This window comes from Callorhinus ursinus, unplaced genomic scaffold, assembly GCF_003265705.2.
Source record: "Callorhinus ursinus isolate GAN/ISIS: 27379988/994484 unplaced genomic scaffold, GSC_fseal_2.0 scaffold39, whole genome shotgun sequence".
NCBI lineage: Eukaryota > Metazoa > Chordata > Mammalia > Carnivora > Otariidae > Callorhinus > Callorhinus ursinus.
In genome coordinates, this window is record NW_027397101.1 from 20,523,932 (window position 1) to 20,548,131 (window position 24,200).

Sequence of the window (24,200 nt, forward strand, 5' to 3'; positions counted from 1 at the left end):
TTTGTGAGAATGCAATGCCTTGTTGTAGCATGTCTGTCTTTGAAAAACAGGCAGAGATATGTAAAATCATACTTGTTTGGAAAAAAAACTTGGCAGGGATTTTTCTAGTTGTAATTTAGAACATACCAAACACTCCTAATAGCAAATAAACCAATTTGAAACTCAGAGGACAAACTCCAAAATTCAGTCTACAGTATCCTCAGTGAGTCTAAATTTTAATTTAACAGCTCTGCAGCCTCTTAGCTGCTGCTAGAGAATCTGTAAAAGTTAGAGAAATTTCCTTAGTTTCCTATGGTAGAGAAAAGATCAAATGAGCAGAAGGAATGTCTTCTCAGAATGTCTTCTCCAAACCTACATCATTTCCATTCATATTGAATTTGTTCTCTACATGAAGTTTTAGTAACCCTCTCTGTGTACATGAACCAGGGTCTCCAAGCTGGTACAAAATTCAGAATGTTTTTATAATGAGAGATTAGTATAGAGCAGAAGTGTTGAATTATAAAACTAAGGTTACAAAAATATGTTTTGTAACCTTTTTGCCAAAGAAACACTTTTAAGTCAAGGCCCCGATTCATGGCACTGTTTTAAAATTTGGGCCTCTGCTACCCCCCGTCCTGTTTAAAATTGCTTTGAAAATGCAGCTTTTAGGCCAACTGTTCTTTTGGCTTCTTTGGCCATGTTGGAACCTCTGGCAGATTGAGAAGAGCTAGTGTGACATTAAGGCTGTGTCTGTTCCCAGTCAGCTCACCTACTGATGGATGATGCCTGGCAGCATGCCTCCTTGTTGTTTGTTGTATTATTACGACAGAAAGCATTTCAAAAGCTACATTTATCAAGTTGTCATAATAGTTTGGCTTGTATATCTATCTACTCAGAAAAAAAAATAAATCTCTCCCTTCGCGCTAATCTGTTCAAGGCACGTGATGCATCACATGAAGAAGAGGCCATCCAAAATGAATAGGGCATTCTGCGTGAATGTGGGGACTTTTCAAATAAATGCCTAAAAGAAGAGATATTTTTTATGCATGCATTTGAAAGTCCCATAGCACCAAAGAACTGTCTTTCCCTTGCTTCAAGGGTACTTTTCTGTTGCGGGTTGTATGTGTTGCAGATGCATTATTTCTAGAATTTTGGTGACTTTGTTGAAGGAAGGAGGTTTAACCTCAAGGAGGAAAAACATTGAAGTTTGCCACAAAGAAGGTCAAAGACACCGTTTAATGTTTAAGATTGGTTTTTCATTGGCAAGTGTCACCAGATTAAGCATTATTTGTTTGTTTTTTAAGATTATATTTATTTATTTGAGAGACAGACTGAGCACAACCATGTGGGTAGGGAACAGAGGGAGAGGGAGAAGCAGATGCCCTGCTGAGCAGGGAGCCTGATGTGGGGCTCAATCCCAGGACCCTGAGATTATGATTATGATCTGAGCCAAAAGCAGATACTTAACCAACTGAGCCATCCGGGTGCCCTAAACATTACTTCTTATGGAGAATCTTGTAAGCAAGTTTCTTATTACTTGAGATAGGTGGTTGGAGTGCCTGGGTGGCTCAGTCATTAATCGTCTGCCTTCGGCTCAGGTCATGATCCCAAGGTCCTGGGATCGAGCCCCGCGTCGGGCTCCCTGCTCGGCGGGGAGCCTGCTTCTCCCTCTCCCACTCCCCCTGTTTGTGTTCCCTCTCTCACTGTGTCTCTCTCTCTGTCAAATAAATAAATAAAATCTTTAAAAAAAGAGAGAGATAGGTGGTTGTCTGGGAGCTCATGGCTGTTGGAGGTGGGTAGAGAGAGATTCAAAGTCTTTGTCTGGAGTAAACATGTACTCATTAAATGTTTGTTAAAAATATTTCAAATCTAGGGGTACCTGGGTGGCTCAGTAAGTTAAGTGTCTGACTCTTGATTTTGACTCAGGTCATGATGTCAGGGTCATGAATCAGGGCTTGAGAGTCTCTCTCTCCCTATCCTCTGCCCCTCACCAACTCTTGCTCTTTCTTTCTCTCTCAAAAAAAAATATTTCAAATCTATTAATGTTAATAAAGCACTCACTGGGGATGCATGCTAGGACATCTCCAATTATTCAGAGATATAGTATTTAATGAATATATAATATAAACATGGTTATCTGTAGATACTTTTTTTATTGAGATATAATTGACATATAACATTGTACAGGTTCAAGATATACAGTGTGTTGATTTGGTGGGTTTTTTTCCCATTTTTCTCATTCCCTACCCCCCCCTTCTCTTTACAGTCATCAGCTCATTCTCTGTATTTGTAGGTCGGCTTCTATTATTTGTTTGTTTATTCATTTGTTTTGTTTTTTAGATTCCACATATGAGTGAAATCATATGGTATTTGCTCTTCTCAGTCTGACTTATTTTTCTTAACATAATACCTTCTAGGTCCATCCATGTTGTTCCAAATAGCAAGATTTCATCCTTTGTTATGACTGCATAATATTCCATTGCATATATATATATATATATATATATATATATATATATACACACACACACACACACACATACATATATACACACATACATATATATATATATACACACATACATATATATATATATATATATATATATATATATATATCTCACATCTTCTTTATCCATTCACCAGTCAGTGGACACTTAGGATGCTTCTGTATCTTGGCTATTGTAAATAATGCTGCAAAAAACATAGGAATGCCTATATCTTTTCAAATTAGTGTTTTCATTTTCTTTGAGTAAATACCCAGTAGTGGAATTATTGGATCATATGGTATTTCTATTTTCATTTTTTGAGGAAACTTCCTACTATTATCCACAGTGGCTGCACCAATTACATTCCCACCAACAGTGCACAAGGGTTCTTTTTTCTCCACACCCTCACCAATACTTGTTATTTCTTGTCTTTTTTGTTTTAGCCATTCTGATGGTTGTGAGCTGATATCTCATTGTGGCTTTGATTTGCATTTTTCTGATGATTAGTGATGTTGAGCATCTTTTCGTGTGTCTGTTGGCCATCTGGATGTCTTCTTTGGAAAAACGTCTATTCAGGTTCTCTGCCCATGTTTTAGTCAGAATGGTTTTTTTTTTCTTTTTATCTTCTTTTTGGTGTTGAGTTGTATAATTTCTTCATATATTTTGGATATTAACCCCTTATCAGATATATAGTAAAAATTTTAAGGCATACAACATATTGATTTGATGCATCTACATATTGCAATATGATTGCCACTTTTGTATTAGCTAACACATCTAACATCACATAGTTATCATTTCTTTTCTGTGGTGGGAACAGTTAAGATCTCTCTTAGAAACTTTGAAGTTTATGATACAATGTTTTTATCTATAATCACTATGCTGTGCATTAGATTTCCAGGACTTATTTATCTACTAGTTGCAAGTTTGTACTCTTAAACTACATCTCCCCAATTCCTACACACACACACATACACACACACACACACACACACACACACACACACACACACCCCTAGTCCCTGATAACTACCATTCTATTCTGTTCTTAGGTAGATCCTTTTTGAAGAAGGGGTGGTGCTGAACTTGCTCCTCTTGCTGGGACCAAGCCCCACACACATAAAGTTTCCAAATGAACCGGGCTCATTTTGATTCTCATGAAAGACGTTCTAAATTAGAATTAAATGGTAATTATTTAAACATGGACTAAAATGCAGAACATTAAAGACTTACTCTTCTTAAGCAAAAGAGTGAAACAGAGCTAAGGGAGGGAAGAGAGCACAGGATTTAGGACACCCACCACTAACATGCCCTCTAACTCCTTTCTCTCTCCCATGCAAGGCAAGATCACCACTACCCATCTGTGATGCACAGACTCCAGTTCTTCTGAACCCTAGGTTTTCATCATCAGGTTTGACCTGTGGATGAGGACAGTGAGCATCTGAGGATAGCTTTATACACAGAGTCCAGAGGTTCATGTAACTTCCTTCTTAATGACTAAGTTGATTGGTATCAAGTGTTGTTTCCTGAAAGAACCTCTTACAGTAATGTGTCTGTGGAAAATGAAAAGCAGCCCAATGGTGCATTTGCACTTGGTCCTCTTAAGTGTTCTCAGAATTTGTTATTCCTCTTGAGGTCTTTGTAAAAAAAAAAAAAAAAAAATCCCAGAAATGTAGAAGTGCTTTAACTGGCTCCTTGGGGACATCTTCCTGCAAGATAGTTCCAGTGAATACTGCAATGTTCAAATTGAAGTAAGGGAGGAAAACCATGCACCAACACTACACAAAATCCTGGTTCCAGCTGTAAGTCTGCTTATCTTGTCTAATCTATGCTCATTTTAGGGTCCACAGTCTAAAGGACCCAGAGTCCTTCCATCAGCTTGAACAGCTGGTATGGTTGTATACCTGTTCTCTTGTGAAGAGCTCATGGTGTCCATCCAGATAACTAAACAGAGAGAGATAAGTAGATGAACAGTCATATTTTACAGTTCTTTGCCCATGAGCCCATATTTGAAAGCCAGCAGGTATTCCAAGAAATACCTGCTCTGACTGAGTAGCACCCTTTGCTTTTTGGAAATCAAAGGCAAAGCTTCATGAGCAGTATTTAAGAATCCTCGAGTCTTAGGGTGCCTGGGTGTCTCAGTCGGTTAAGTAGCTGCCTTCAGCTCAGGTCAGGATCCTGGAGTCCTAGGATAGAGCCCCAAATTGGGCTCCCCACTCAGGGGGTGTCTGCTTCTCCCTCTGGCCTTCACCCCTCTCATGCACTCTCTCTCTCTCTCTCTCTCTCTCTCTCTGTCTCAAATAAATAAATAAAATCTTAAAAAAAAAAAAAAATCCTAGGGGCGCCTGTGTGGCTCAGTCACTAAGTGTCTGCCTTCGGCTCAGGTCATGGTCCCAGGGTCCTGGGATCGAGCCCCACATCGGGCTCCCTGCTCTGCGGGGAGTCTGCTTCTCCCTCTCCCACTCCCCCTGCTTGTGTTCCCTCTCTCGCTGTGTCTCTCTCTGTCAAATAAATAAAATCTTAAAAAAAAAAATCCTAGAGTCTTAAACACACAGTGACCATACTTTCCTGAAACTCTTTACTGACACCAAGGATGAGTCTGGTTATGTCCCCAGAAGAATGTTTGCTTAGGAAAGAAATGCGAAGAATTTTGAGATAAAAATTGATGTGTTTTACCCATTTTTTTTTTATTCTTAGTGAGAGATAAGTTGAATATGCCTCCCTCTTTTAAAGACTAAAATTATATAAGAGGGAGGGTGGGGAAGTAGGGGACCAACAAGTTGCTAAAGCCTGGAAAGAGAGCTTTAATTTTCCATGGTAATTCATCTCTTCTATGGTTGTCAAATTATGGTAATTGAAACTAAGATATCAGGATTTTAAGAACTGGAAGAGTTTGGATGGCTTTTTGTGTGTTAATGAGAGACCAATAAAGTGTGCCTCAAGCTTGCACTAATCTCATTATAAGTGAATTAAAGTCTGACTAATTCAGAAATAATAGCTTGTGATTGAGATGATTTCCATTTTTGAGAGAAGGAATTAAGTCAAAATTAAGAAATGACCGGCTACGAGTAAAGTGCTAAAATAAATAAATAAATAAATGAATAAGGAACTTTCCATTACAAATCTGGTTTGGAATATATTTGAATATTTCTCTTTTGTTCTTTCATATTCAACCAGTTCCAGGTCCTTAATTGGTACAGTCCTTAGTTCACTAAACGCAGTCCTGAAACTGTTCTATAGTTTACGTCAAAAGGAGGCATTTACTTAAAATCTCTGTTATCAGTGGACTATAACTTGCTTTGGAGACCATTTTGGATTGAAATTTCTGTTTTATTTCATTCCCAGAGGTGAATTTTATTTTGCTTAAATGTGAAGGAAACCACTTGGCTGTTTTATGTTAATGAAGTGTTAAAGAAAGGAAGAAAATATTTTTTACTGCTTGACCCTCAAATGAGGCTTTTGTGCCCAGATAAATGCCTTGGAGGAAGAAATTCACACTTGGCACGAATTAAATCCTTGCGGTGGAATAGTCACTTCATTAACTTAAATAAAATTTATATTCAGGCTTAATAAATTTGAACTTTTCAAAAAGTAAAAGCTTCTCTGCACTGAAGTTCTTTCATGTTACGTTTTATAGAGGAGTGTGGTGCTCTTGGAGATGTTCCCGATGTACAATGTGTGTCTAGGTATCTTTTACTTACTAAAAGTGAATTTACCAGAACTGACGAGCAGCTGATAAACTGATACGGTAACAATAAGGTGTGGTTAAACCCCAGGCCAACTCTGCTTGGTTTCCCAGATTTCATCTAGTATTAATATTTTACACATCTTTTTTTTTTTTTGATCATTTTCCTAGTTGTTTGTCAGAGAGAGAGAGAGAGAGGGAACATGAGCAGGGGGAGTGGGAGAGGGAGAAGCAGGCTTCCCGCGGAGCAGGGAGTCCGATGCGGGGCTCGATCCCAGGACCCTGGATCATGACCTGAGCTGAAGGCAGATGCTTAACGACTGAGCCACCCAGGTGCCCCAATATTTTACACACCTTACGCACATCTTGTTCCTTTTTTTATTGTTTTACATGCTCCGGAGTTAGATAAATCCGAGGTCCAGTCCCTGGTTCTGTCTTTTCTCAATTCTCTCATCTATGAAATGGGAATAATAAAACCTTGCAAAACTCTCAGAAGCTTATTGATAATGTACACAGAATATGTAACCTTGGGCTGGATACCTATAGAAGGCACTCAATAGAGGTTAGAATTACTATGGTTATCCACAATTTTATAATGTCTTTCAGTAACGAGGACCTTTCCAAAATCCAGCATTACCATTTTAATATCATATTTCAGTCAATTAAATGAAATAAGCTCTCACTAAACAAAGTAATACTATCTAGTAAAGGGAAGGCTTAATTCAGGGGAAAAATTAAATTATTTGTAAATCAATATGAGGTGTTAGACAATTATCGGATATTCTTTGGAAATTACAGCAAGTGTTTCTCCTTGTTTTGTGTTTGTTTGGGTTTTTTTGCTAAGTAAGAAATAGAAATCAGTCTTTTATATTATGCGCCTTAATCTCCTATTTTTCAAGGATGCTTTTAAAACGTGTGTTTGTGGTTGGAAATACATGGGGACAGGCTCATTTAAGTTAATGAGGCAGGTTTCTTTCTGCTTGTTTTGGTTTCATTTTTAGTAAATGATATCTTGATAACAACCCCTTGGCATTTGAACAGAGCTTTTGTAAATTATCTCAGTTAGTGATCACAGCTTGGTGTCCCAGCGTCCCGACATACATTGGACTGATGAGAAGGGTAAGACCCCGAGAGGGCAAGAGGCTTATGCAAGAGAAGAGCAAAGTCTATGAACTACATCTTCAAACACCTAATTTAGAATTGTTTTCGTTATTCCTTTCAGGGGGATAAGGCTAGGAAAGGAAAATAAAAGGAGGTGAAAAGCATAGAGCCTTAAGATCTCAATGATTAACACCAGAATTCACTTTTTTAAAGCAAGAAGTCATTATCTCTCTTCGATTTTAAAACATTTGGTGGTTCCCCTTTGTCTATTGCCAAGTTCAAAATTAGAAGGTATTTCTCTCATCTACAGTTCCCCATATAAATCCCAAACTCCAGCAAAACCAAGCCATATCTTTTTATACCTCTGTGCCTTTGCCTGTGGTTTATTCTCTACATATTCTTAACCCTCTTTCAATATCTATTATCTTTTTATAGCTCTTCTGCAATTAATTTATCAAATGTCTACCTAATGCTTACTGTGTGCTAGGTACTTTTGGAAGTGTTTCACAAATATTAACTCAGTTAATCTTCATGATAATCCCAGGAGATAAGGAATATTATCCCATTTTACAGATGATAAAACTGAGATATTAAAACTGCAGAAGAGGCCAAGATTCCAGGAAGAGGATTTTGGTTTCAAAGTGGGTGCTCTGAACCATTACACCATGTCACCTATGTACTCAGAATTTTAAAACTGAAAAACTTATCACATTCAGCCAAGACCAATGTCTAAATGGCATGCCACCTGAGGCCCTCTGGGTTGTAGAATTCATTACCTTGCAAATTTACCATCAACTGGAGCCTAGTCATCATCTTTTTAGACTCAGAAATCTGGTATTTTTCAGCAATCATACAAAGAACAGATCCTTTTCTTGGAGTAGACTCACAATGACTTGGTCCATGAGATTAATGTTTCAAACTAGAATGCTAGTTTATTTATTAACTTACAGTGAAAAATAGGACTACCGTGTGGACCAAAATACCCACATCAGCATGACAAGCAGTCTGCCTCTCAGCAGTCCTGAGAAACCAGATCACTCTTGGCAAGTTGTTTGGTCAACATGGCATAGTAACGAGGGGTATTCCTGGGATGAACAGAACATTCGTTGGCATCCACTAAATTAGCATGAGGCATCTATATCATGATAGCAACAGCCTTGCCAATGGGACCTAGAGGATATGAAGTTCATTGGCCTTTTGCCTGGGACATTGCTGGGCTGGCCACTGACAACCATATATATCCGTCATTCTCTTCTTTTCTGTGATTGTAACGCCTGGCCAGCCCCTCATTTCCTTTCCCACATTCTATTGTTAATGCATGTTAATGTCGTCAAACTGGTCACAGTCAGGTCTTCTGGCCTGGTACCTTTCCATTTTTAAGACAGCTTTTGTGTAATTATATTTTCAGATGCTATTCTCTTTTTGATAACATCCTCAAGACCTAATACAAATACTATCTAGCTTTTCCTACACTGCATTATAACGACATTTTCTTAATACCAAAGACAAAATCATATTCATTCTTCTTTGTATTCCCAGAAGTAAATGCATTGCCCAGCACATAATAGGGGCTCAATGGACATTTGCTGAACAAACAAGTAAATTAGGTGGTGGTAAATCATCGTAATTATGAGTATAAGCTCTGAAGCTGGATGGCCTTACTTCAAATCTCAGCTCTACTCCTTAACACTTGTGGGATTTGGACAAATTACTTAATGTCCCTGAGCTTCAGTTTTCTCATCTGTAAAATGGGTATAATAATAGTACCCTATCTCCTAGGGTTCTTGAAAAGATTAAATAAATTAATACATATAACAAACTTAGAAATGTACCTGGGATTTCGTAACTATTAGTTATTAGTATAATCATTCTCTCAGCATTTTATATTATATTTTTACTTGTTTTGTAAAAAGTATGACTCATTTTGCAAAGAGCAGAGTACTGCTGTCCTTGTTTTAAGTGTCATCATTGAATATTTAATCAAAAATTGTTTTTGTTCACAGAAATTCAGTAAAATGGAAACTCCCATGTAGTGCTGATGGGAGTACAGAATGGTACAATTTTATGGAATGCGATTGGGCAATATTTATCAAAAGCCTTATAAAAGTTCATTCCCTTTAGTCCAGTAATTTCCCTTCTAGAAATTTATCTATCCTACAGCCAGTCAGAAACTTAAACAAAACATACACATGGACATAGTTTATCACACTATCATTTATCAAACCGCTAATTGGAAATTACTTAAATGACAAGTCGTGGAAGAATGATTACAAATATTGTTATCTCATTTAACGGAATATTATGTAGCTCTCAAAGCTATGTCTTCCAAGTTTTTTAACAATGTGGGAAAATGCTTCCAAAAATTTTTAAGTGGAAAAAAAAAAAACAAACTACAAAATAGTATAGGTGAGGGAAGCCACGCTCCCGACGCCCCACTCTGCTCTGCTCGCTAGGCCCGCCCGCGCCCACCATGGCCACCATTCAGCAGCTGGTAGGAAGATGGCGCTTAGTGGAAAGCAAAGGCTTTGACGAATACATGAAGGAAGTAGGAGTGGGAATGGCTCTGCGAAAAGTGGGTGCAATGGCCAAACCAGATTGTGTCATCTCTTCTGACGGCAAAAACCTCACCATAAAAACTGAGAGCACTTTGAAAACAACGCAGTTTTCATGTAACCTGGGAGAGAAGTTTGAAGAAACTACAGCTGATGGCAGAGAAACCGAGACTGTCTGCAACTTCACAGACGGCGTGTTGGTTCAACATCAGGAATGGGATGGGAAGGAAAGCACAATCACGAGAAAATTGGAAAATGGGAAATTAGTGGTGGAATGCATCCTGAATAATGTCACCTGTACTCGGGTCTATGAAAAAGTAGAGTAAAAATTCCATCATCATTGTGGACAGGAATTAGCTGTGAGGATGAACAAGCTCAGTTCAACGAGCAGATCTCCATACTGCTTTTTTTTTCATTACTGTGTTCAATTATCTTTATCACAAACATTTTACATGCATCTATTTCAAAGTGTTGATTTAATTAGGATTATCCCTTTGGTTAGTAAATAAATTTGTGCTAAAAAAAAAAATAGTATAGGTGATGTGATTTCCTCCACACCGAGAAGAAATCAATAAAATCAAAATAATAGTGATTATCCTTAGATGAGTCAACTCTGGGAGATTTTGTTTTTGTAGTCTTCCTTTCCCAAAACCTCTACAATGAGCATGTATTTTAGAAGTAAAAATAATTCTTTAAGTACTGAGTTTTCATGCCCTTAGATGTGTAATTTTAAGACATGTTGAATAGTAAGTCCCATTTTTACCTTATGCTAGATCTACATTTTCTCAGTGAAATATCTCTTCAGTCTTATGCCAGAAATAATTAGGAAGACAGGATTCACTTACAGAAAACCTTGCATTAATATTTATTTGGCTAAATAAGCACCAACTGTAAATACTTACTTTGAAAATTTTTGGAAGCAAAATGAATGCTTAGTTTCCTCCCTCATAGAGAAATCCGTTTCCATGCATGACTTCTTAAGATAACACTGTTTAGTATTTGATAGGAACTTCTCTGAGAACATTGATACTCAGAAGAAAAGAAAGACTCTTATTAGTATTAAGAGAAACTTGTTTTTATAAGCAAGTAGTTTCAGTTTTGAGCCTTTCACAGGTAGTAATGAGTTTGTTTTTCTTTTTATCACCTAGGAGCTGTGAGGGAAGAAATATCCGATATAGAACATGCAGTAATGTGGTAAGTATTGAGCTTCTGTGATTGTGATAATGTATTTTTTTAAGAACTGAATAATGCTAAGCAGTTTTATGTATCCTGAACAAGAAATCAGTTAGTGTTTCAGTAAGAGTTATTCATCTCACCCTATAGTGACGATGCAACTGTAAAAAAATAGATATTTTAATGTTCCTCAATATAAACTTTTAATCAGATGGCCAGATTGAAACTAACTAGACTATTTCAAAATAGGGACTCTGTTCTGTACTTCTCTGCTTTCTGACTTTTCACATCTAAGTCCCTTGAGAACCAATAAGAGGAATGATAAAAGGGAAACCACTGGGGTCTTGTGAAATAAATATTAGTTAATCAAACTCAGATTTGACAGATTCATTCATTCATTCAACAAATACTGTTCCATGCCAACTATGTGTGAGGCACTGCGCTAGTACAAGGAAAAATAACATGTGGTCACTGTCTGGAAACATCTGTGATAAAGTAAGCGATGCAGAGAGAGAAGATAGATGTGCACATAACCACATTCTAGCACAAAGTATGACAAATGCTCGAAGAAAGGGATAAAATTGTTTGTGGGTTAAAAATGGAGAGACATCTGAAGGGTCGTCAAGGAAAAAGTGTTTTAGATGGAGCTTGAGGACCAGGAAAGCCATGACTGATCCACAGTGAGTATGAGGGAGTGACAGTCAGTCCAAGTAAAGGGGACACGATGGGCAACTTTCAATGCAGAAATGTTTAAGGTGTGCTCTGCATATGAATTTGTATAGGATTGTGCCTAGCAGTATGGAAGAAAAGAATTGAAAAATATTTTGAGGTTACGCCTTGAACAGATTTGAATGTTAGTCTTCCAAGCTTATATTAGTTCAGTGAATGATGGGGGATCACTAGAGGCTTTGGAGCAAGGGGATGATATTATAGTTTCTTTCACTTTAGGAAGATTAATTCTGTCATGATAGGAGGGATGCTCTGGAACAGGAAATCAATGGGGAGCAAGACTGAATCGGGGCTTAAACCAGAAGGAAATAGATGCAAGAGAGATAAAAATTAAGGTCCCTTTGCAAGACCTACCAAGCAATTTAATTTAGAATGATGAATTGAAGTGAGAATTAAGGAAACAGAGAGGTGTGTACATATTTGGAGCTCTTGCACTGGCCCATCGTCTGTTAGAGTAGCTCTTTCCTCACTATCTACATGATTGGCATTTTCCTTATTCCAGTCATCTCAAAGGCCACTTCCTCAGAGAGGTTTCCTTGATCACTTTATCTGATGTGCTTGTCCCACTGCCCAATCCCAACTCTCACAGCAGTCTTGCTTCCTTTATAGTACTTTGACTTTCTTCATTGAACTAATCTCTACCAAAATTTATATTCTTTGATTACTTGTTTGTTTTCTGTTTTCCCGCTCTCGAATGTAAACTCCATGAGGATAGGAACCTCATGTATCATGTTCTCCCCTTTCTCCCCCCCATGCCTGGAACTGTTGACTCACACACATTAAGCACATGATGGAAATTTGCTGAATTTAAATGAATACTCAGGCTTCTGAAAGAATGGTGGATACCGTCATCAAAACTAGGCATATCGGGAGAGAGAAATGAGAAATTTGATTTAAAGACACTATGGAGTTTGACATGGAGGCTGGACTTGTAGGTGGTATATTCAACTGTGCAATGGGGATTTGATCTCGGGAAAGGGATCAAGGCACGAACCATAGGAACACAAATAAGATGTATAAAATTTGAAGATTGGGAAGCAGTTCCTTAGGTAGAACATGTAGAATCATAAGAGGAAAAAAGCTCAGAACTTTGGTGAATGTCTGTATTCAGATGGAAAGAACAAGAGTGCCAGGTAAACCACAAAAGGCACCATGAGAGAAGTAGCAGAAGAAATAAGAATTACTAAAGGTGTTCAGTAGGATAAATGTTGCCAATAGGTTACACACTGAAAAAAAAGCCTGCTGGGGCAATGGTTTTTATGGGGTACTAGGAACAAAAAATCAAGATAACGGGGGTAAAAATGAGTATCAATGAGAAAATGGAGTCGATGGGTATAAGCTATTCTTATTAAATATGAACAGAGGTATTTCATCATCTGTGGAGTCACATAAAGGTAGGTGGGTAGTTGGTCTGTTTGCAATGAGTAAACCTTGAGAAATAAGTTGATCTAAAAGGAGAGATTGATGATATGAGGTGAGGGCATACTTGATGCCCCAGGTCCCAAAGGAGACAGTGGGTGACAAGAAAAGGAATCCTGGTAAAGGAAAAGGCCATATGCTTCACTCAGAAAACAGAAGCAAACTGAGAAAGGAAGGATGAGGAACTAGAAAGATTTGGAAGAAAAGTTGAGGCTGCTCAGGATACACAGGTTCAAGCTTCCCTGTAGAGTTTTCTCTGTCACCTGCTGAAAATGAAGAGGTGAGTTGAACTTGAAGAAGTGAGCACAAAGACCTACAACAGCCACTGGGGGAATCAAGTGGAAGCCAGCAAAAGCAAAAGAGGGGGTTCAGCTGAGGCCAAAAAGCTTGATCTGACAAAGAACAAGGGGAGAAGGGTGTTAGGACTTAGTCCAGTGGTGCACTGGGGCAGGAATAGAGAAAACTGGCATTAGAGGTGACCTGCGGCCAGAGTACAGATGAGCTGAGCTGAGAGAGACCAAGATGAATGAAAAGTATGTATATTTTTAACCCCCGAATGGGGAGAGTGCATGCAACTAGAAGACATGATCTTTAGGAATCAGAGTTATTGTTCAGTGGAAAATTTTGCCTAGTTCATTTCCTTATTTCCACTGAGAACACTAGGTGCCACATAGGTTTAACTGCCGATTGGTTAGAAGAATCAAATCTGTAGTTCTTGAATTTTGAAAAAATGGTATTGACAGAGTTTGTTTTAGAAACAGTATAAAAAATGTTTAATGGAAATATACTTTAACTCATTGGTTTTCTTTACTATCCCTTTTAAAGTAGTGATATCTTGTATATCATGGTTATTTTTTTTTTTAACTACCATGATGTTATATAAGAATCTCCATAATGTCCATTCTGGTTCTTTATAGCTTTTAAAATAGTGGAAAGGGTCCAAACTCTCCTAAGTAGATGAATGCCTAAAGCATCATGAGCAGATGTCTGCCTACCCTTTCCTTAAAGCTCTTCAGAAATAGCCCACAATTTCCTTGCTATCATTATGAGCACTTTCGTGGACAGATGTAGGCTAAGACTCAGACCTAATTTTATTTAAAACCCACAATGTTACCTGAGCCAATTCTTTACAGCTTGCAGATTCAAACTGACCCTGAGTTTTTTATGAGAATCTAAAGTCTTCAAATCATTTGAAGCTTTTTTTTTTTCTGGCTTTTGGCCACGACAGAAGCAACATTGCCAAAAACACAAACGAAAAATCTCATAAGAAAGAATCTTTTCATAATCACATTCCAGTTTCTCAAACTAAGAAGTTCAGGGCAATTCAGTTAAATATTCCCCTTTTAAATACTTGTTTTGGAAAAACTCAAGTGTCTCTTGTTAGCTAAGCCTCCAGGGTCAGTCCTTAATCCCTGACAGCTTCCTGAGGCTCTTCTGAACCTCTTCTCCCCAGATTCACCCTCTTTTTCTATTCTTCATAGGTGCCGCATATGACATTTCTTTAGGTTCTTATTCTTCGAGGCTGAGGAAGAGAAAGTATCTCCTCGCTTTTCTAATTTTTCTGCATTGCCTGAAAAATCAGCTCACATGCTTTTATGGTTTTCTTGTCAATCACTCTACACACGGGGGGGTATCAATAAAGGAAGTTCCCATGATGTTTGCCTAGTTCTCATAGTCATGCTACCTTCTTTTTTTTTAAGATTTTATTTATTTATTTGAGAGAGAGCATGAGCAGGGGGAGGGGCAGACGGAGAGGGAGAAACAAGCTCCCGACTGAGCAGGGAGCCCAATGCGGGGCTTGATCCCAGGACCCTGAAATCATGACCTGAGCCAAAGGCAGATGCTTAACCGACTGAGCCACCCAGTCGCCCCCATGCTACCTTCTTCTACTATTTCTAGCTGGTCCAAGTAGACTATTTTCATTTCTAAGGACATAGTGCATTCAACCTTTCCCATTTCACAGTCCCTGCTCCTGTGTACGAAAGTGGCAGGCCCCTCTCTCTCTGTAAGGAAAGGCTAAGGATACTATTGGGAAAAACAATAGGTGTCAACTAACAAACCACTCAAGTGGGTCATTTAGGTCTCAGATCTTCCCTGGGACTCCTCAAAAAGGTTACCTTAGGTCACATCTTCATGCTTATTCAAATTAGACCTCAAATCTGGGACCCTTGATCTTAAGTAGGCATTTTAAATTGACTTTCAAACTGTTTAGACTAATATCGTGTTACTTATAAACTGTTTCTTTGTCACCATCCTTAATCTTCACAAGAGTTTGGAAGCCACATTTCTGTATCTCTTCTAGAACTCTTCCAGAGTTGAGTAGGCAGGGAATTCTGTGCTAGGGGGGTCACAGAAGGTCCATATCTGATTTTCTCACCAGTGTACGTCCAGTGTCTAGCACTAATTGTCTAACAACAGCTTCTGAAACTGTGTCAGGGAACACAGCCACCCGACAGGTCTGCCCTGGGATATTTTAAATATTCAAAGGAGCAACAGCGATGCTTGACATGTATTGGGCACTATGCAAACTACTATATCATGCTATATTCCTTTCTGTGACATCTTTGCAAAGTTGGTGAATAAGCCTCAAACCCAGTTCTCCTGAAGCTTTGATTAAAAACAAGTGCCGTGAGGGGCACCTGGGTGGCTCAGTCCATTAAGCATCTACCTCCAGCTCAGGTCATGATCCCAGGGTCCTGCGATCGAGCCGCACATTGGGCTCCCTGCTCCTTGGGGAACCTGCTTCTCCCTCTCCCTCTGCCTGCTGCTTCCCGTGCTTGTGCTCGCTCCCTCTCTCTCTTTGTCAAAATAAATAAATAAAATCTTAAAAAAAAAGCAAGTACTGTGAAAAAATCAACGTGGGACTGGAGATGAGGGTGGCAATTTCCCAATCTGATTTCATACATTAAGAAGTTTTGCAGTACTCAACAAGTGCAAACTTACCATGAGTAGATAAACCTGGTTATTTATGAATGAAATAAAAGCTACTATATATTTTTTCAAATAGCTACTAAGTCATTAAAATGCAAATACCTATTGAGTTGTTTGGACCTAACGACTTAATCAATGGAACTGTTAGGTATTCCTTTTGGCCTAGGGGTGCTATAAAAAATTACTGAGATATGACAGGGGCTATGAACAGATGAAGCTTAGCAACCTCTATCACGTGGTAGGCTTTCAACACATATGACGAATGTATGAATGAATGAATGAATGAATGAAATCCTAAATAAGGTAACATTTGAGTAGAGCCTTTCAAAATGATAGGAATCTTTCCAGGCTACGATGAGAGAGAGAGTGTTATAAAAAATGGAAATGGAATTCATTGAACAATTTCTGCTGTGACATACTGTGTCCCAGGCACTTTCTCTAGGCAATGGGGTATCATAGCTACAGAGAAAGGTAAGGCCCTGCTCTCATGAAACTTACTCTCTAGTGAGAGAAAGCAGATTATAAACAAATAAAGAGGAGTGTGACAATTTTGGAGTGAACGATTCTGAGGGAAATCAAGCAGGCATAAAGAGTGACACGGGGGAAGCTACTGTGTATGGGGTGGTCAGAAAATTCTCTCTGACATGACCTTGGGGCCCCATTAGTACATGCGAAGGGAGAGGCATGAACTAACCCAGCTTCTCGAGGTGTTGGTAGGTCATTTTATGAGGTATGGTATTTTATCCGTGCTGAGGAGTCTGAATATACCCCCAAGTGTCATTCTGCAAGGGGCATTCATAGCCTCTGACTAAGGGCAATGGGCATTGTTTGCAAGAGGACTAGCAGGCTGACAGCAAGGCAATTGCTCTAATCACCCCTTTCTGTGCATTTCTCTTCTAGGCCCAGAGCCGGTCAGTCTCAGACTGAAATATATGAAAGGCAGTGGAAGTTTTTCTTAACCTCAAGTAACATGTTTCTTACCTGAGAAAGAAATTCTGAGGGAAAGAATGTTGGTTTCTTCCTAATAATGTTCAAAACCCTCCCCCTACTCCACGGGGCTTCCAGAGGGCGCCCTGGGCATCCAGAGTGGTCCTCCACAAGGCTGACTAGACTCAGGAGCACTGGACCTAAGAACTGTTCTTCCTGCTGGATCCATTCATGATTCCCTCATTAATGACCCATCCAGCTGAAGAGCAGGAATTTTCCTTATACTGTAATCTTCCTTGAGAAAGAGAGCACTCTCATTTTAAACTCTGACAGCACATGTCTCTCCTAAGTAACTTTATTAGGACTTGAATTGTAAGTTAATATAACAAAATTGGGGCCAGCCTCTCCTGTCTTTACCCTTGTGCATTTAGCCTTGTAATGGCCATCTCTGAGGGGCCATCAAGATGTGTGGCAAGGAGCTGAGAGTGATCTAAAGGACACACTTCATTTTTCAACCCCATGGACGTGAAGGACTAGAAAAACCGTAATCTCTAAGTGGGCTGCCACTTAGAAGTTACGTGCTTTTGAAACAAAATTCTTTAATCTCTGTTTTCTTACCTGTAAAAATACCCTTCTTATATATATCCAAAGAATGTTAATACAGTGTTTATGGTAGTTGAAAAATTGGAAACAAATGGAAAGGGGCTGGTTAAATAAACTGTGGTATGTCCATACCATGGAGACTATACAGTCATTAAAAAGAGTAAGTTGGAGCTGTATGTACAAGCCTGTAGAGTTTTTCCAAGACATATTTAGTGTGAAAGAAGCAGGTTGTAGAGTAATGTCTTTAATATGATCTCAGTCAGTTTTTAAAAAATCCCCAAACTGAGGTCTGTCTGGGTGTGTGGCATACCACACAGTCTTGAAGGACACATATCAGATTGATCACAGTGATGATGTTGTGCAGAGAGAGATTTTGAGTAAATGAAAAAGGACTTTCCTTTTTTTATTCTGTATACTTTTGTAGTACTTTTGATTTTTTACAGTGAACATATATATTCTTCTATTACAGGTATAAATTTAAAAATATAAAAAAGAAAATGAGGTCGGGGCAAAATAGTTTGAAAGTCATTAAATATATATATTTATTTTTGAAAGTTTGAGGGAAAAAATTCACAGTTTTTCTGAGGATTACATGGGGAAACATCAAAAAAGCTGTGAGCATGCTCAGTAATGTTGGCTCTGCCCTCCCTCAGTCCCTTTCTTCTACTCCGCCTTTCTGTGGTGAAGTACTCTTTCCAGGAGAATACACTGTTTATAAAAGTGAAAATTAGATCACTTTAAATTCCTGAAGGTCAACCTTATTGTGTGACATCATGGAGAACTTTTCTTGATTATTTTGTCAGATAAACAGTTCCAGGTATTCTGGAACAAGAATATTTGTCCTCATCTCTGGCAGAAATGCAGGTTTGTAATGCCCCTTCCTTTGGATGAAGTATAGGAAAACAGACTCTTTTTTAAGATTTATTTATTTATTTATTTATTTGAGAAAGAGAACACAGGGGGAGGGGCAGAGGGTGAGAGAGAATCTCCAGCGGACTCCCTGCTGAGCAGGGAGCCCCACACAGGGCTCCGTCTCAGGACTCTGAGATCATGACCTGAGCCAAAATCAAGAGTCTGATGCTTAACTGACAGAACCACCCAGGCGCCCCGGAAAACAGACTTTCTATACTACACTCCATAGGCTGAACAGTTAGGTCTCTGGCAGCCTTATGGCTTGGCTTTCTTTGGCCAGACGAATGCTTGGTTGGAATTGTTATATATTCTCAGGAACATACCCCGGGGGACCAATCAATATTCCCCCCCACTAACGAGCCTCACTTCCTACAAAGCTAGAATGAATGTAGAATGGTGACTTAACTACTTGTAGGGCTTTGTGCTTTCTGTGTGTGTGTGTTTTTCCCTTTTAACATTGAGAATCACTATTGCTGAAACAAAAGGATGTTCTTTAGGGAACACATTTTCAGGAACATCTTGATTTTCCCGACTTGGACCATAATTCTTTCTATTTATGCTGAAATTAGTAACAAAGGAAAATAATATTTAGGGGGCAAGAAGTGCTAAGTGACTTGTATTGTTTCCCTGTGGACAGATTCCCTGTCCGAACCTCTCTTAGCACCAGTGCTAAGCAAGCTTGGACCATCCTGCAAATGAATTAATCTCTAAGTGCAAGTATACAACATGCCATGTGGATAACTGGAGGTTGATTTTGGTTCAAAATACATCATTTCTCTTTCAATAGTTAAAACACCGAGACTTTAGAATAAATGGTTGAAAATATCTGCAGCAATTACTCCGGGAAAAAAAACAAAAAGCCCTCATATTTTATGACTGTTTTATCATTTGTGGCATAAAGAAATAAACATTTTTTTAATGATTCACAGATTCCTTCATTTGGTGGATCTGGTGGATATAGATCTCTCTTCAGTGCTTATTGCTAGGCAGCCAGCCAAGTTTTGGGGAATTTTCCTCCCCAGCGGGTTGGGCCCTTCTGCTTTTTTTCTCCCCTAGGCCTTCTTTTGACTGCAGCACACATTTCTTTTCTTTTTAATGCTTCTTCTGACATGTCTTTATTGGACCCCTCTGAAGTCTCTCTACTTTTCCTTTCGCCTTCATGTGGTCTCTTGATGTGTTTCTTATCCTCTGCCTCAGCTTTTTACTCTCTGGGAGGGGTGTGACGTGAACATGACCATGGAGAGAACCCAGGCTGGGCCACTCTGCCGTTGCTCCCTCTGTGGTTGGGCAAGCTCTTCGGACTGCCCACAGCCTCAGTCTTCTCAATCATGAGTGGAAATGAGGGACATGTTCACCTCACAGTACTCCTCTACAAAAATCCGTGCAATGATGTAACTACATGGGAGACCTGCAATGAATTTTCGTTCCTTCTGCCACCTTAGATTGGCAAAGACGGGTAAGGGATGGTCTTCCAAAAGAGCTAAATTCCCCCGCTGAGGATGATTTTGCCCTCATCCCTAACTCAAGATAATATGAAGAACTCCAAATTGTTGGGGAAAATACAAAAGGAAATATATTGTTATGACTAATTTCTGCTGAGTGGCATCCTTCTGGTATATTTAAAGGCTATAGGGGAGTTACCCCCCCCAAGTTGGTCACAGCTTGGTCACAGAGGGAGCGTTGACAATACTTGTAAATAGCCTTTGAGTGATAGGAGCTGGCCTTCTGGCCTCCCTGCAGTCACATGTTCTAGTTCACGCATGTAATGCTAAATGATCAGAACTCAGAGTGCCTCACATAGCAGCCACGTTCTTTTCCTGTGGAATGATAGCTAACTGTCAAGCAACTGCTTTCTTAAGGCTGTTAGTACGAACAGGAATGCCTGCATGGTCCACTCAGAATTTGTTTCCTTCGGTACCATCATGATCATTTGCCATTATTGAAACTCTTGGAGGAAAAAGGTCAGCTAGACCTTTTGCAGGTGTGCGTCCTGTTGTTAATGGTCCAGTCCAGGTTTGATAGATTTTTGAAGGGAAGAAAAACCCTTCGTTGATTCACCTGATGCAGGGGATTGAAGGATTGTCTATCATTTCCTTAGAGTGTTGGGATTTATCGGACTAGAAAAGCTGGTGTGAGTCTCTCTCCCAGCTAGCTCCATGAGCACAGGCAAGCGCCTTTCTCCTCTCTGTGCTGGCATCTCTGTGGAAAATGACTGGAACACGGATTGTACACCTCAAAGGGATCCTGGCAAAGTCATAGATCTACAGAAGATCCGAATTAGAAAGGAATTCATTTGTTTTGGTTATCTGTCCAGTGCCAGGCTGAGGGCTAGTGACTAATTCATTTAATTCTCACACCACCTTGAGAGGTTTTACCCTGATTTTACAGATAAAGAAATCTGGACATTTAAAGAGATAAAATACTTTACCTAGTGGTTCTAGTGGTGCTGCTAGGTTTGTATAAGGCCAAAACCCCATGTTCATCTCAGCATAATGCAAGAGGGTGTATCAGTGATCTAGACTGACTCATTTAGCAAATAAAAAAAACTAAAATACAAAAAGGTTAAGGCTCAAGCGTTTTTACAACAGACACTTTTTTTTTTTTAAGGAAAAGAGATATTCAAATAAGTTTACTATAGCAATTATAATCCTTCAAGGCTAAAAGTGTATGAACTGCTGAGGATTTTAAATGTGCAACTCAAATGCAGCAGAAAAGGCAAATCTAAGCATCCTTGCTGAAAACATCCCCAATTCCCTCTCCTTTGAGCTTCTCCTCCTGTCAAGAGGATATAAATTTACTGAGTCAATACTTCTCAAAACCTACTCTCTCAAGTCCTAGTTTCTGAATTACACAAAATGCATGCTGGCCTCCAGTGACCCAGATAGAAGCTCAAAGTGGGGATTTGATAGTGACTTTGAAAGAAATTACTACTGCAGTTCTTCCCTTGGCAGAGTGCCTTGTGGAATGAAACTAAACAAGCTGCCATGCATAGGTTGCTAACATGCAAATACTTGTTTGTGCTCAGCCTGCTCTCCATGAGACTCGAAATGATAAGCAGCATCAAATCTTCCAATTAACACCAAGATGTGTTGAAACTCAGGCAACATCAATTCCTCTGTTTTTTCCTCTAAGAGATCACTCCCAGACCTCTGTGCTGAGCCTTTTGAGCTAAGGCCATTATTTAATTAGCCCACTTTTGTACTGTATTGTACTTCTAGAAATCTTTTCTTCATATGTTTTTCTCTGCATTTTCAACATCCTCCTCCTTTTCAGAGGAAATTGTGAAATTTAAAGAGGCTATCTTGAATTGGACAGCAGAAGAATGAAACTGGACCATTTCCCTACACCACACACAAAAATAGACTCAAAATGGTTGAAAGACCCAAACGTGAGACAGGAGTCCATCAACATCCTAAAGGAGAACACAGGCAGCAACCTCTTCGACCTCAGCTGCAGCAGCTGCTTCTTAGAAACATCGCCAAAGGCAAGGGAAGCAAGGGCAAAAATGAACTATTGGGACCTCATCAAGATAAAAAGCTTTTGCACAGCAAAAGAAACAGTCCACAAAACCAAAAGACAACCGACAGAATGGGAGAAGATATTTGCAAATGACATATCAGATAAAGGGCTAGTATCCAAAATCTATAAAGAACTTCTTAAACTTAATACCCAAAGAACAAATGATCCAATCAAGAAATGGGCAGAAGACATGAACAGACATTTTTCCAAAGAAGACATCCAAATGGCCAACAGACACATGAAAAAGTGCTCAACATCGCTCGGCATCAGGAAAATCCAAATCAAAACTTCAGTGAGATATCACCTCACACCAGTCAGAATGGCTAAAATTAACAAGTCAGGAAATGACAGATGTTGGCGGGGATGCGGAGAAAGGGGAACCCTCCTACACTGTTGGTGGGAATGCAAGCTGATGCAGCCACTCTGGAAAACAGTATGGAGGTTCCTCAAAAAGTTGAAAATAGAGCTACCATACGAGCCAGCAGTTGCACTACTGGGTATTTACCCCAAAGATACAAATGTAGGGATCCGAAGGGGTACGTGCATCCCGATGTTTATAGCAGCAATGTCCACAATAGCCAAACTGTGGAAAGAGCCAAGATGTCCATCGACAGATAAATGGATAAAGAAGAGGTCGTGTGTATATATATATATACACACACACACACACACACATACACAATGGAATATTATGCAGCCATCAAAAGGAATGAGATCTTGCCATTTGGAATGACCTGGATGGAACTGGAGGGTATTATGCTGAGTGAAATAAGTCAATCAGAGAAGACATGTATCATATGACCTCACTGATATGAAGAATTCTTAATCTCAGGAAACAAACTGAGGGTTGCTGGAGTGGTGGGGGTGTGGGAGGGATGGGGTGGCTGGGTGATAGACAGTGGGGAGGGTATGTGCTATGGTGAGTGCTGTGAAGTGTGCAAGACTGTTGAATCACAGATCTGTACCTCTGAAGCAAATAATACATTATATGTTTAAAAAAAAAAAAGAAGATAGCAGAAGGGGGAAAATGAAGGGGGGGAAATTGGAGGGGGAAGACGAACCATGAGAGACTATAGACTCTGAAAAACAAACTGAGGGTTCTAGAAGGGAGGGAGGTGGGGGGATGGGTTAGCCTGGTGATGGGTATTAAGGAGGGCATGTATTGAATGGAGCACAGGGTGTTATATGCAAACAATGAATCATGGGACACTACATCAAAAACTAATGATGTAATGTATGGTGATTAACATAACATAATAAAAAATAAATAAAGAGGCTATCTTGGAGGTTTGGCTGTATTTTTTTCTTTACAATCTTGTGATGAGCAAACCTACCCATGGCTCTGAGGATGTATTTAGTTGAGGCTTCAAATTCTCTTTGGAGTCCTGAGTGAAATATGGTCATCACAGAAGGATGGGGAAGGGAAGCATTATTTAGGTGTCTTTACCTTCAAATCTTTGCCAAGCAAATGTGTGTCAGAGCACATTTAACCTATAATGGACCATTCTCCTTTTCCCAAACAATATATTCATTATGAAAACCCCTGCCCTCCCGAAACAGAAGATTTTAAATGATATATCACTACATTTCACAAAGTGGAATTTATGACTTTTTAATTTTTCTTTTTCTTCCTTCAAAATACTGCTGGGAATTATTTACTTTGAATGCTTATAGATCCTGAAATGCAACTTGGACAAAACTCTTGATACTTCTAGAACTGGAGTTTGGAAATCAGTTTTCAGACAACTTTCTGTGGAGCCACCTTGACCTCATTGCTGGGTGGTGAAGGCTAAGCAGCCAGGTTTCTATGAACATCACCCCTATTGCATCCAGAAGGGCTCTGCTCTTACCTGCTTTATTGATTAGCATCCTGCCTAAGATTCTTTGGGTGGAGGGTGGAAGTATCTCTGCAACAAAATAAGAGTATGAAAACCCCTGCTTTGTAATATCCCTCCTAAAATGTCTTCTAGTTTCTGTCTGATTATTTCTAGGGAAGAAATGTATCCACCTTATATATATTTGTGTACAAGGCTAATTGCAAGAGAGCATTTCTTATAAGCTGATGTGTACATTCCTATGACTTTCATTCAACTTTAGTTATTGACTTTGTACATGGCATTATGCTAGGAGCAAATGACAACAAAAAGATTTGTTCAAGATAGTCTACTCTCAAATATTTTG

General features: G+C 39.2%; 1 protein-coding gene and 1 pseudogene across 1 annotated transcript in view; both read left to right on the forward strand.

The window, feature by feature from the left end:
- The window catches only part of ADAMTSL1 (ADAMTS like 1), a 407,202-nt gene that overhangs the window by 52,018 nt on the left and 330,984 nt on the right, over positions 1 to 24,200 (forward strand). Inside the window, exon 3 of the mRNA XM_073880850.1 lies at positions 10,955 to 11,000. Within this exon, the coding sequence (XP_073736951.1) occupies positions 10,955 to 11,000 (46 nt within the window). The remainder of the gene's footprint in view (positions 1 to 10,954; positions 11,001 to 24,200) is intronic.
- LOC112836286 (fatty acid-binding protein 5 pseudogene) lies at positions 9,672 to 10,335 on the forward strand (annotated as a pseudogene).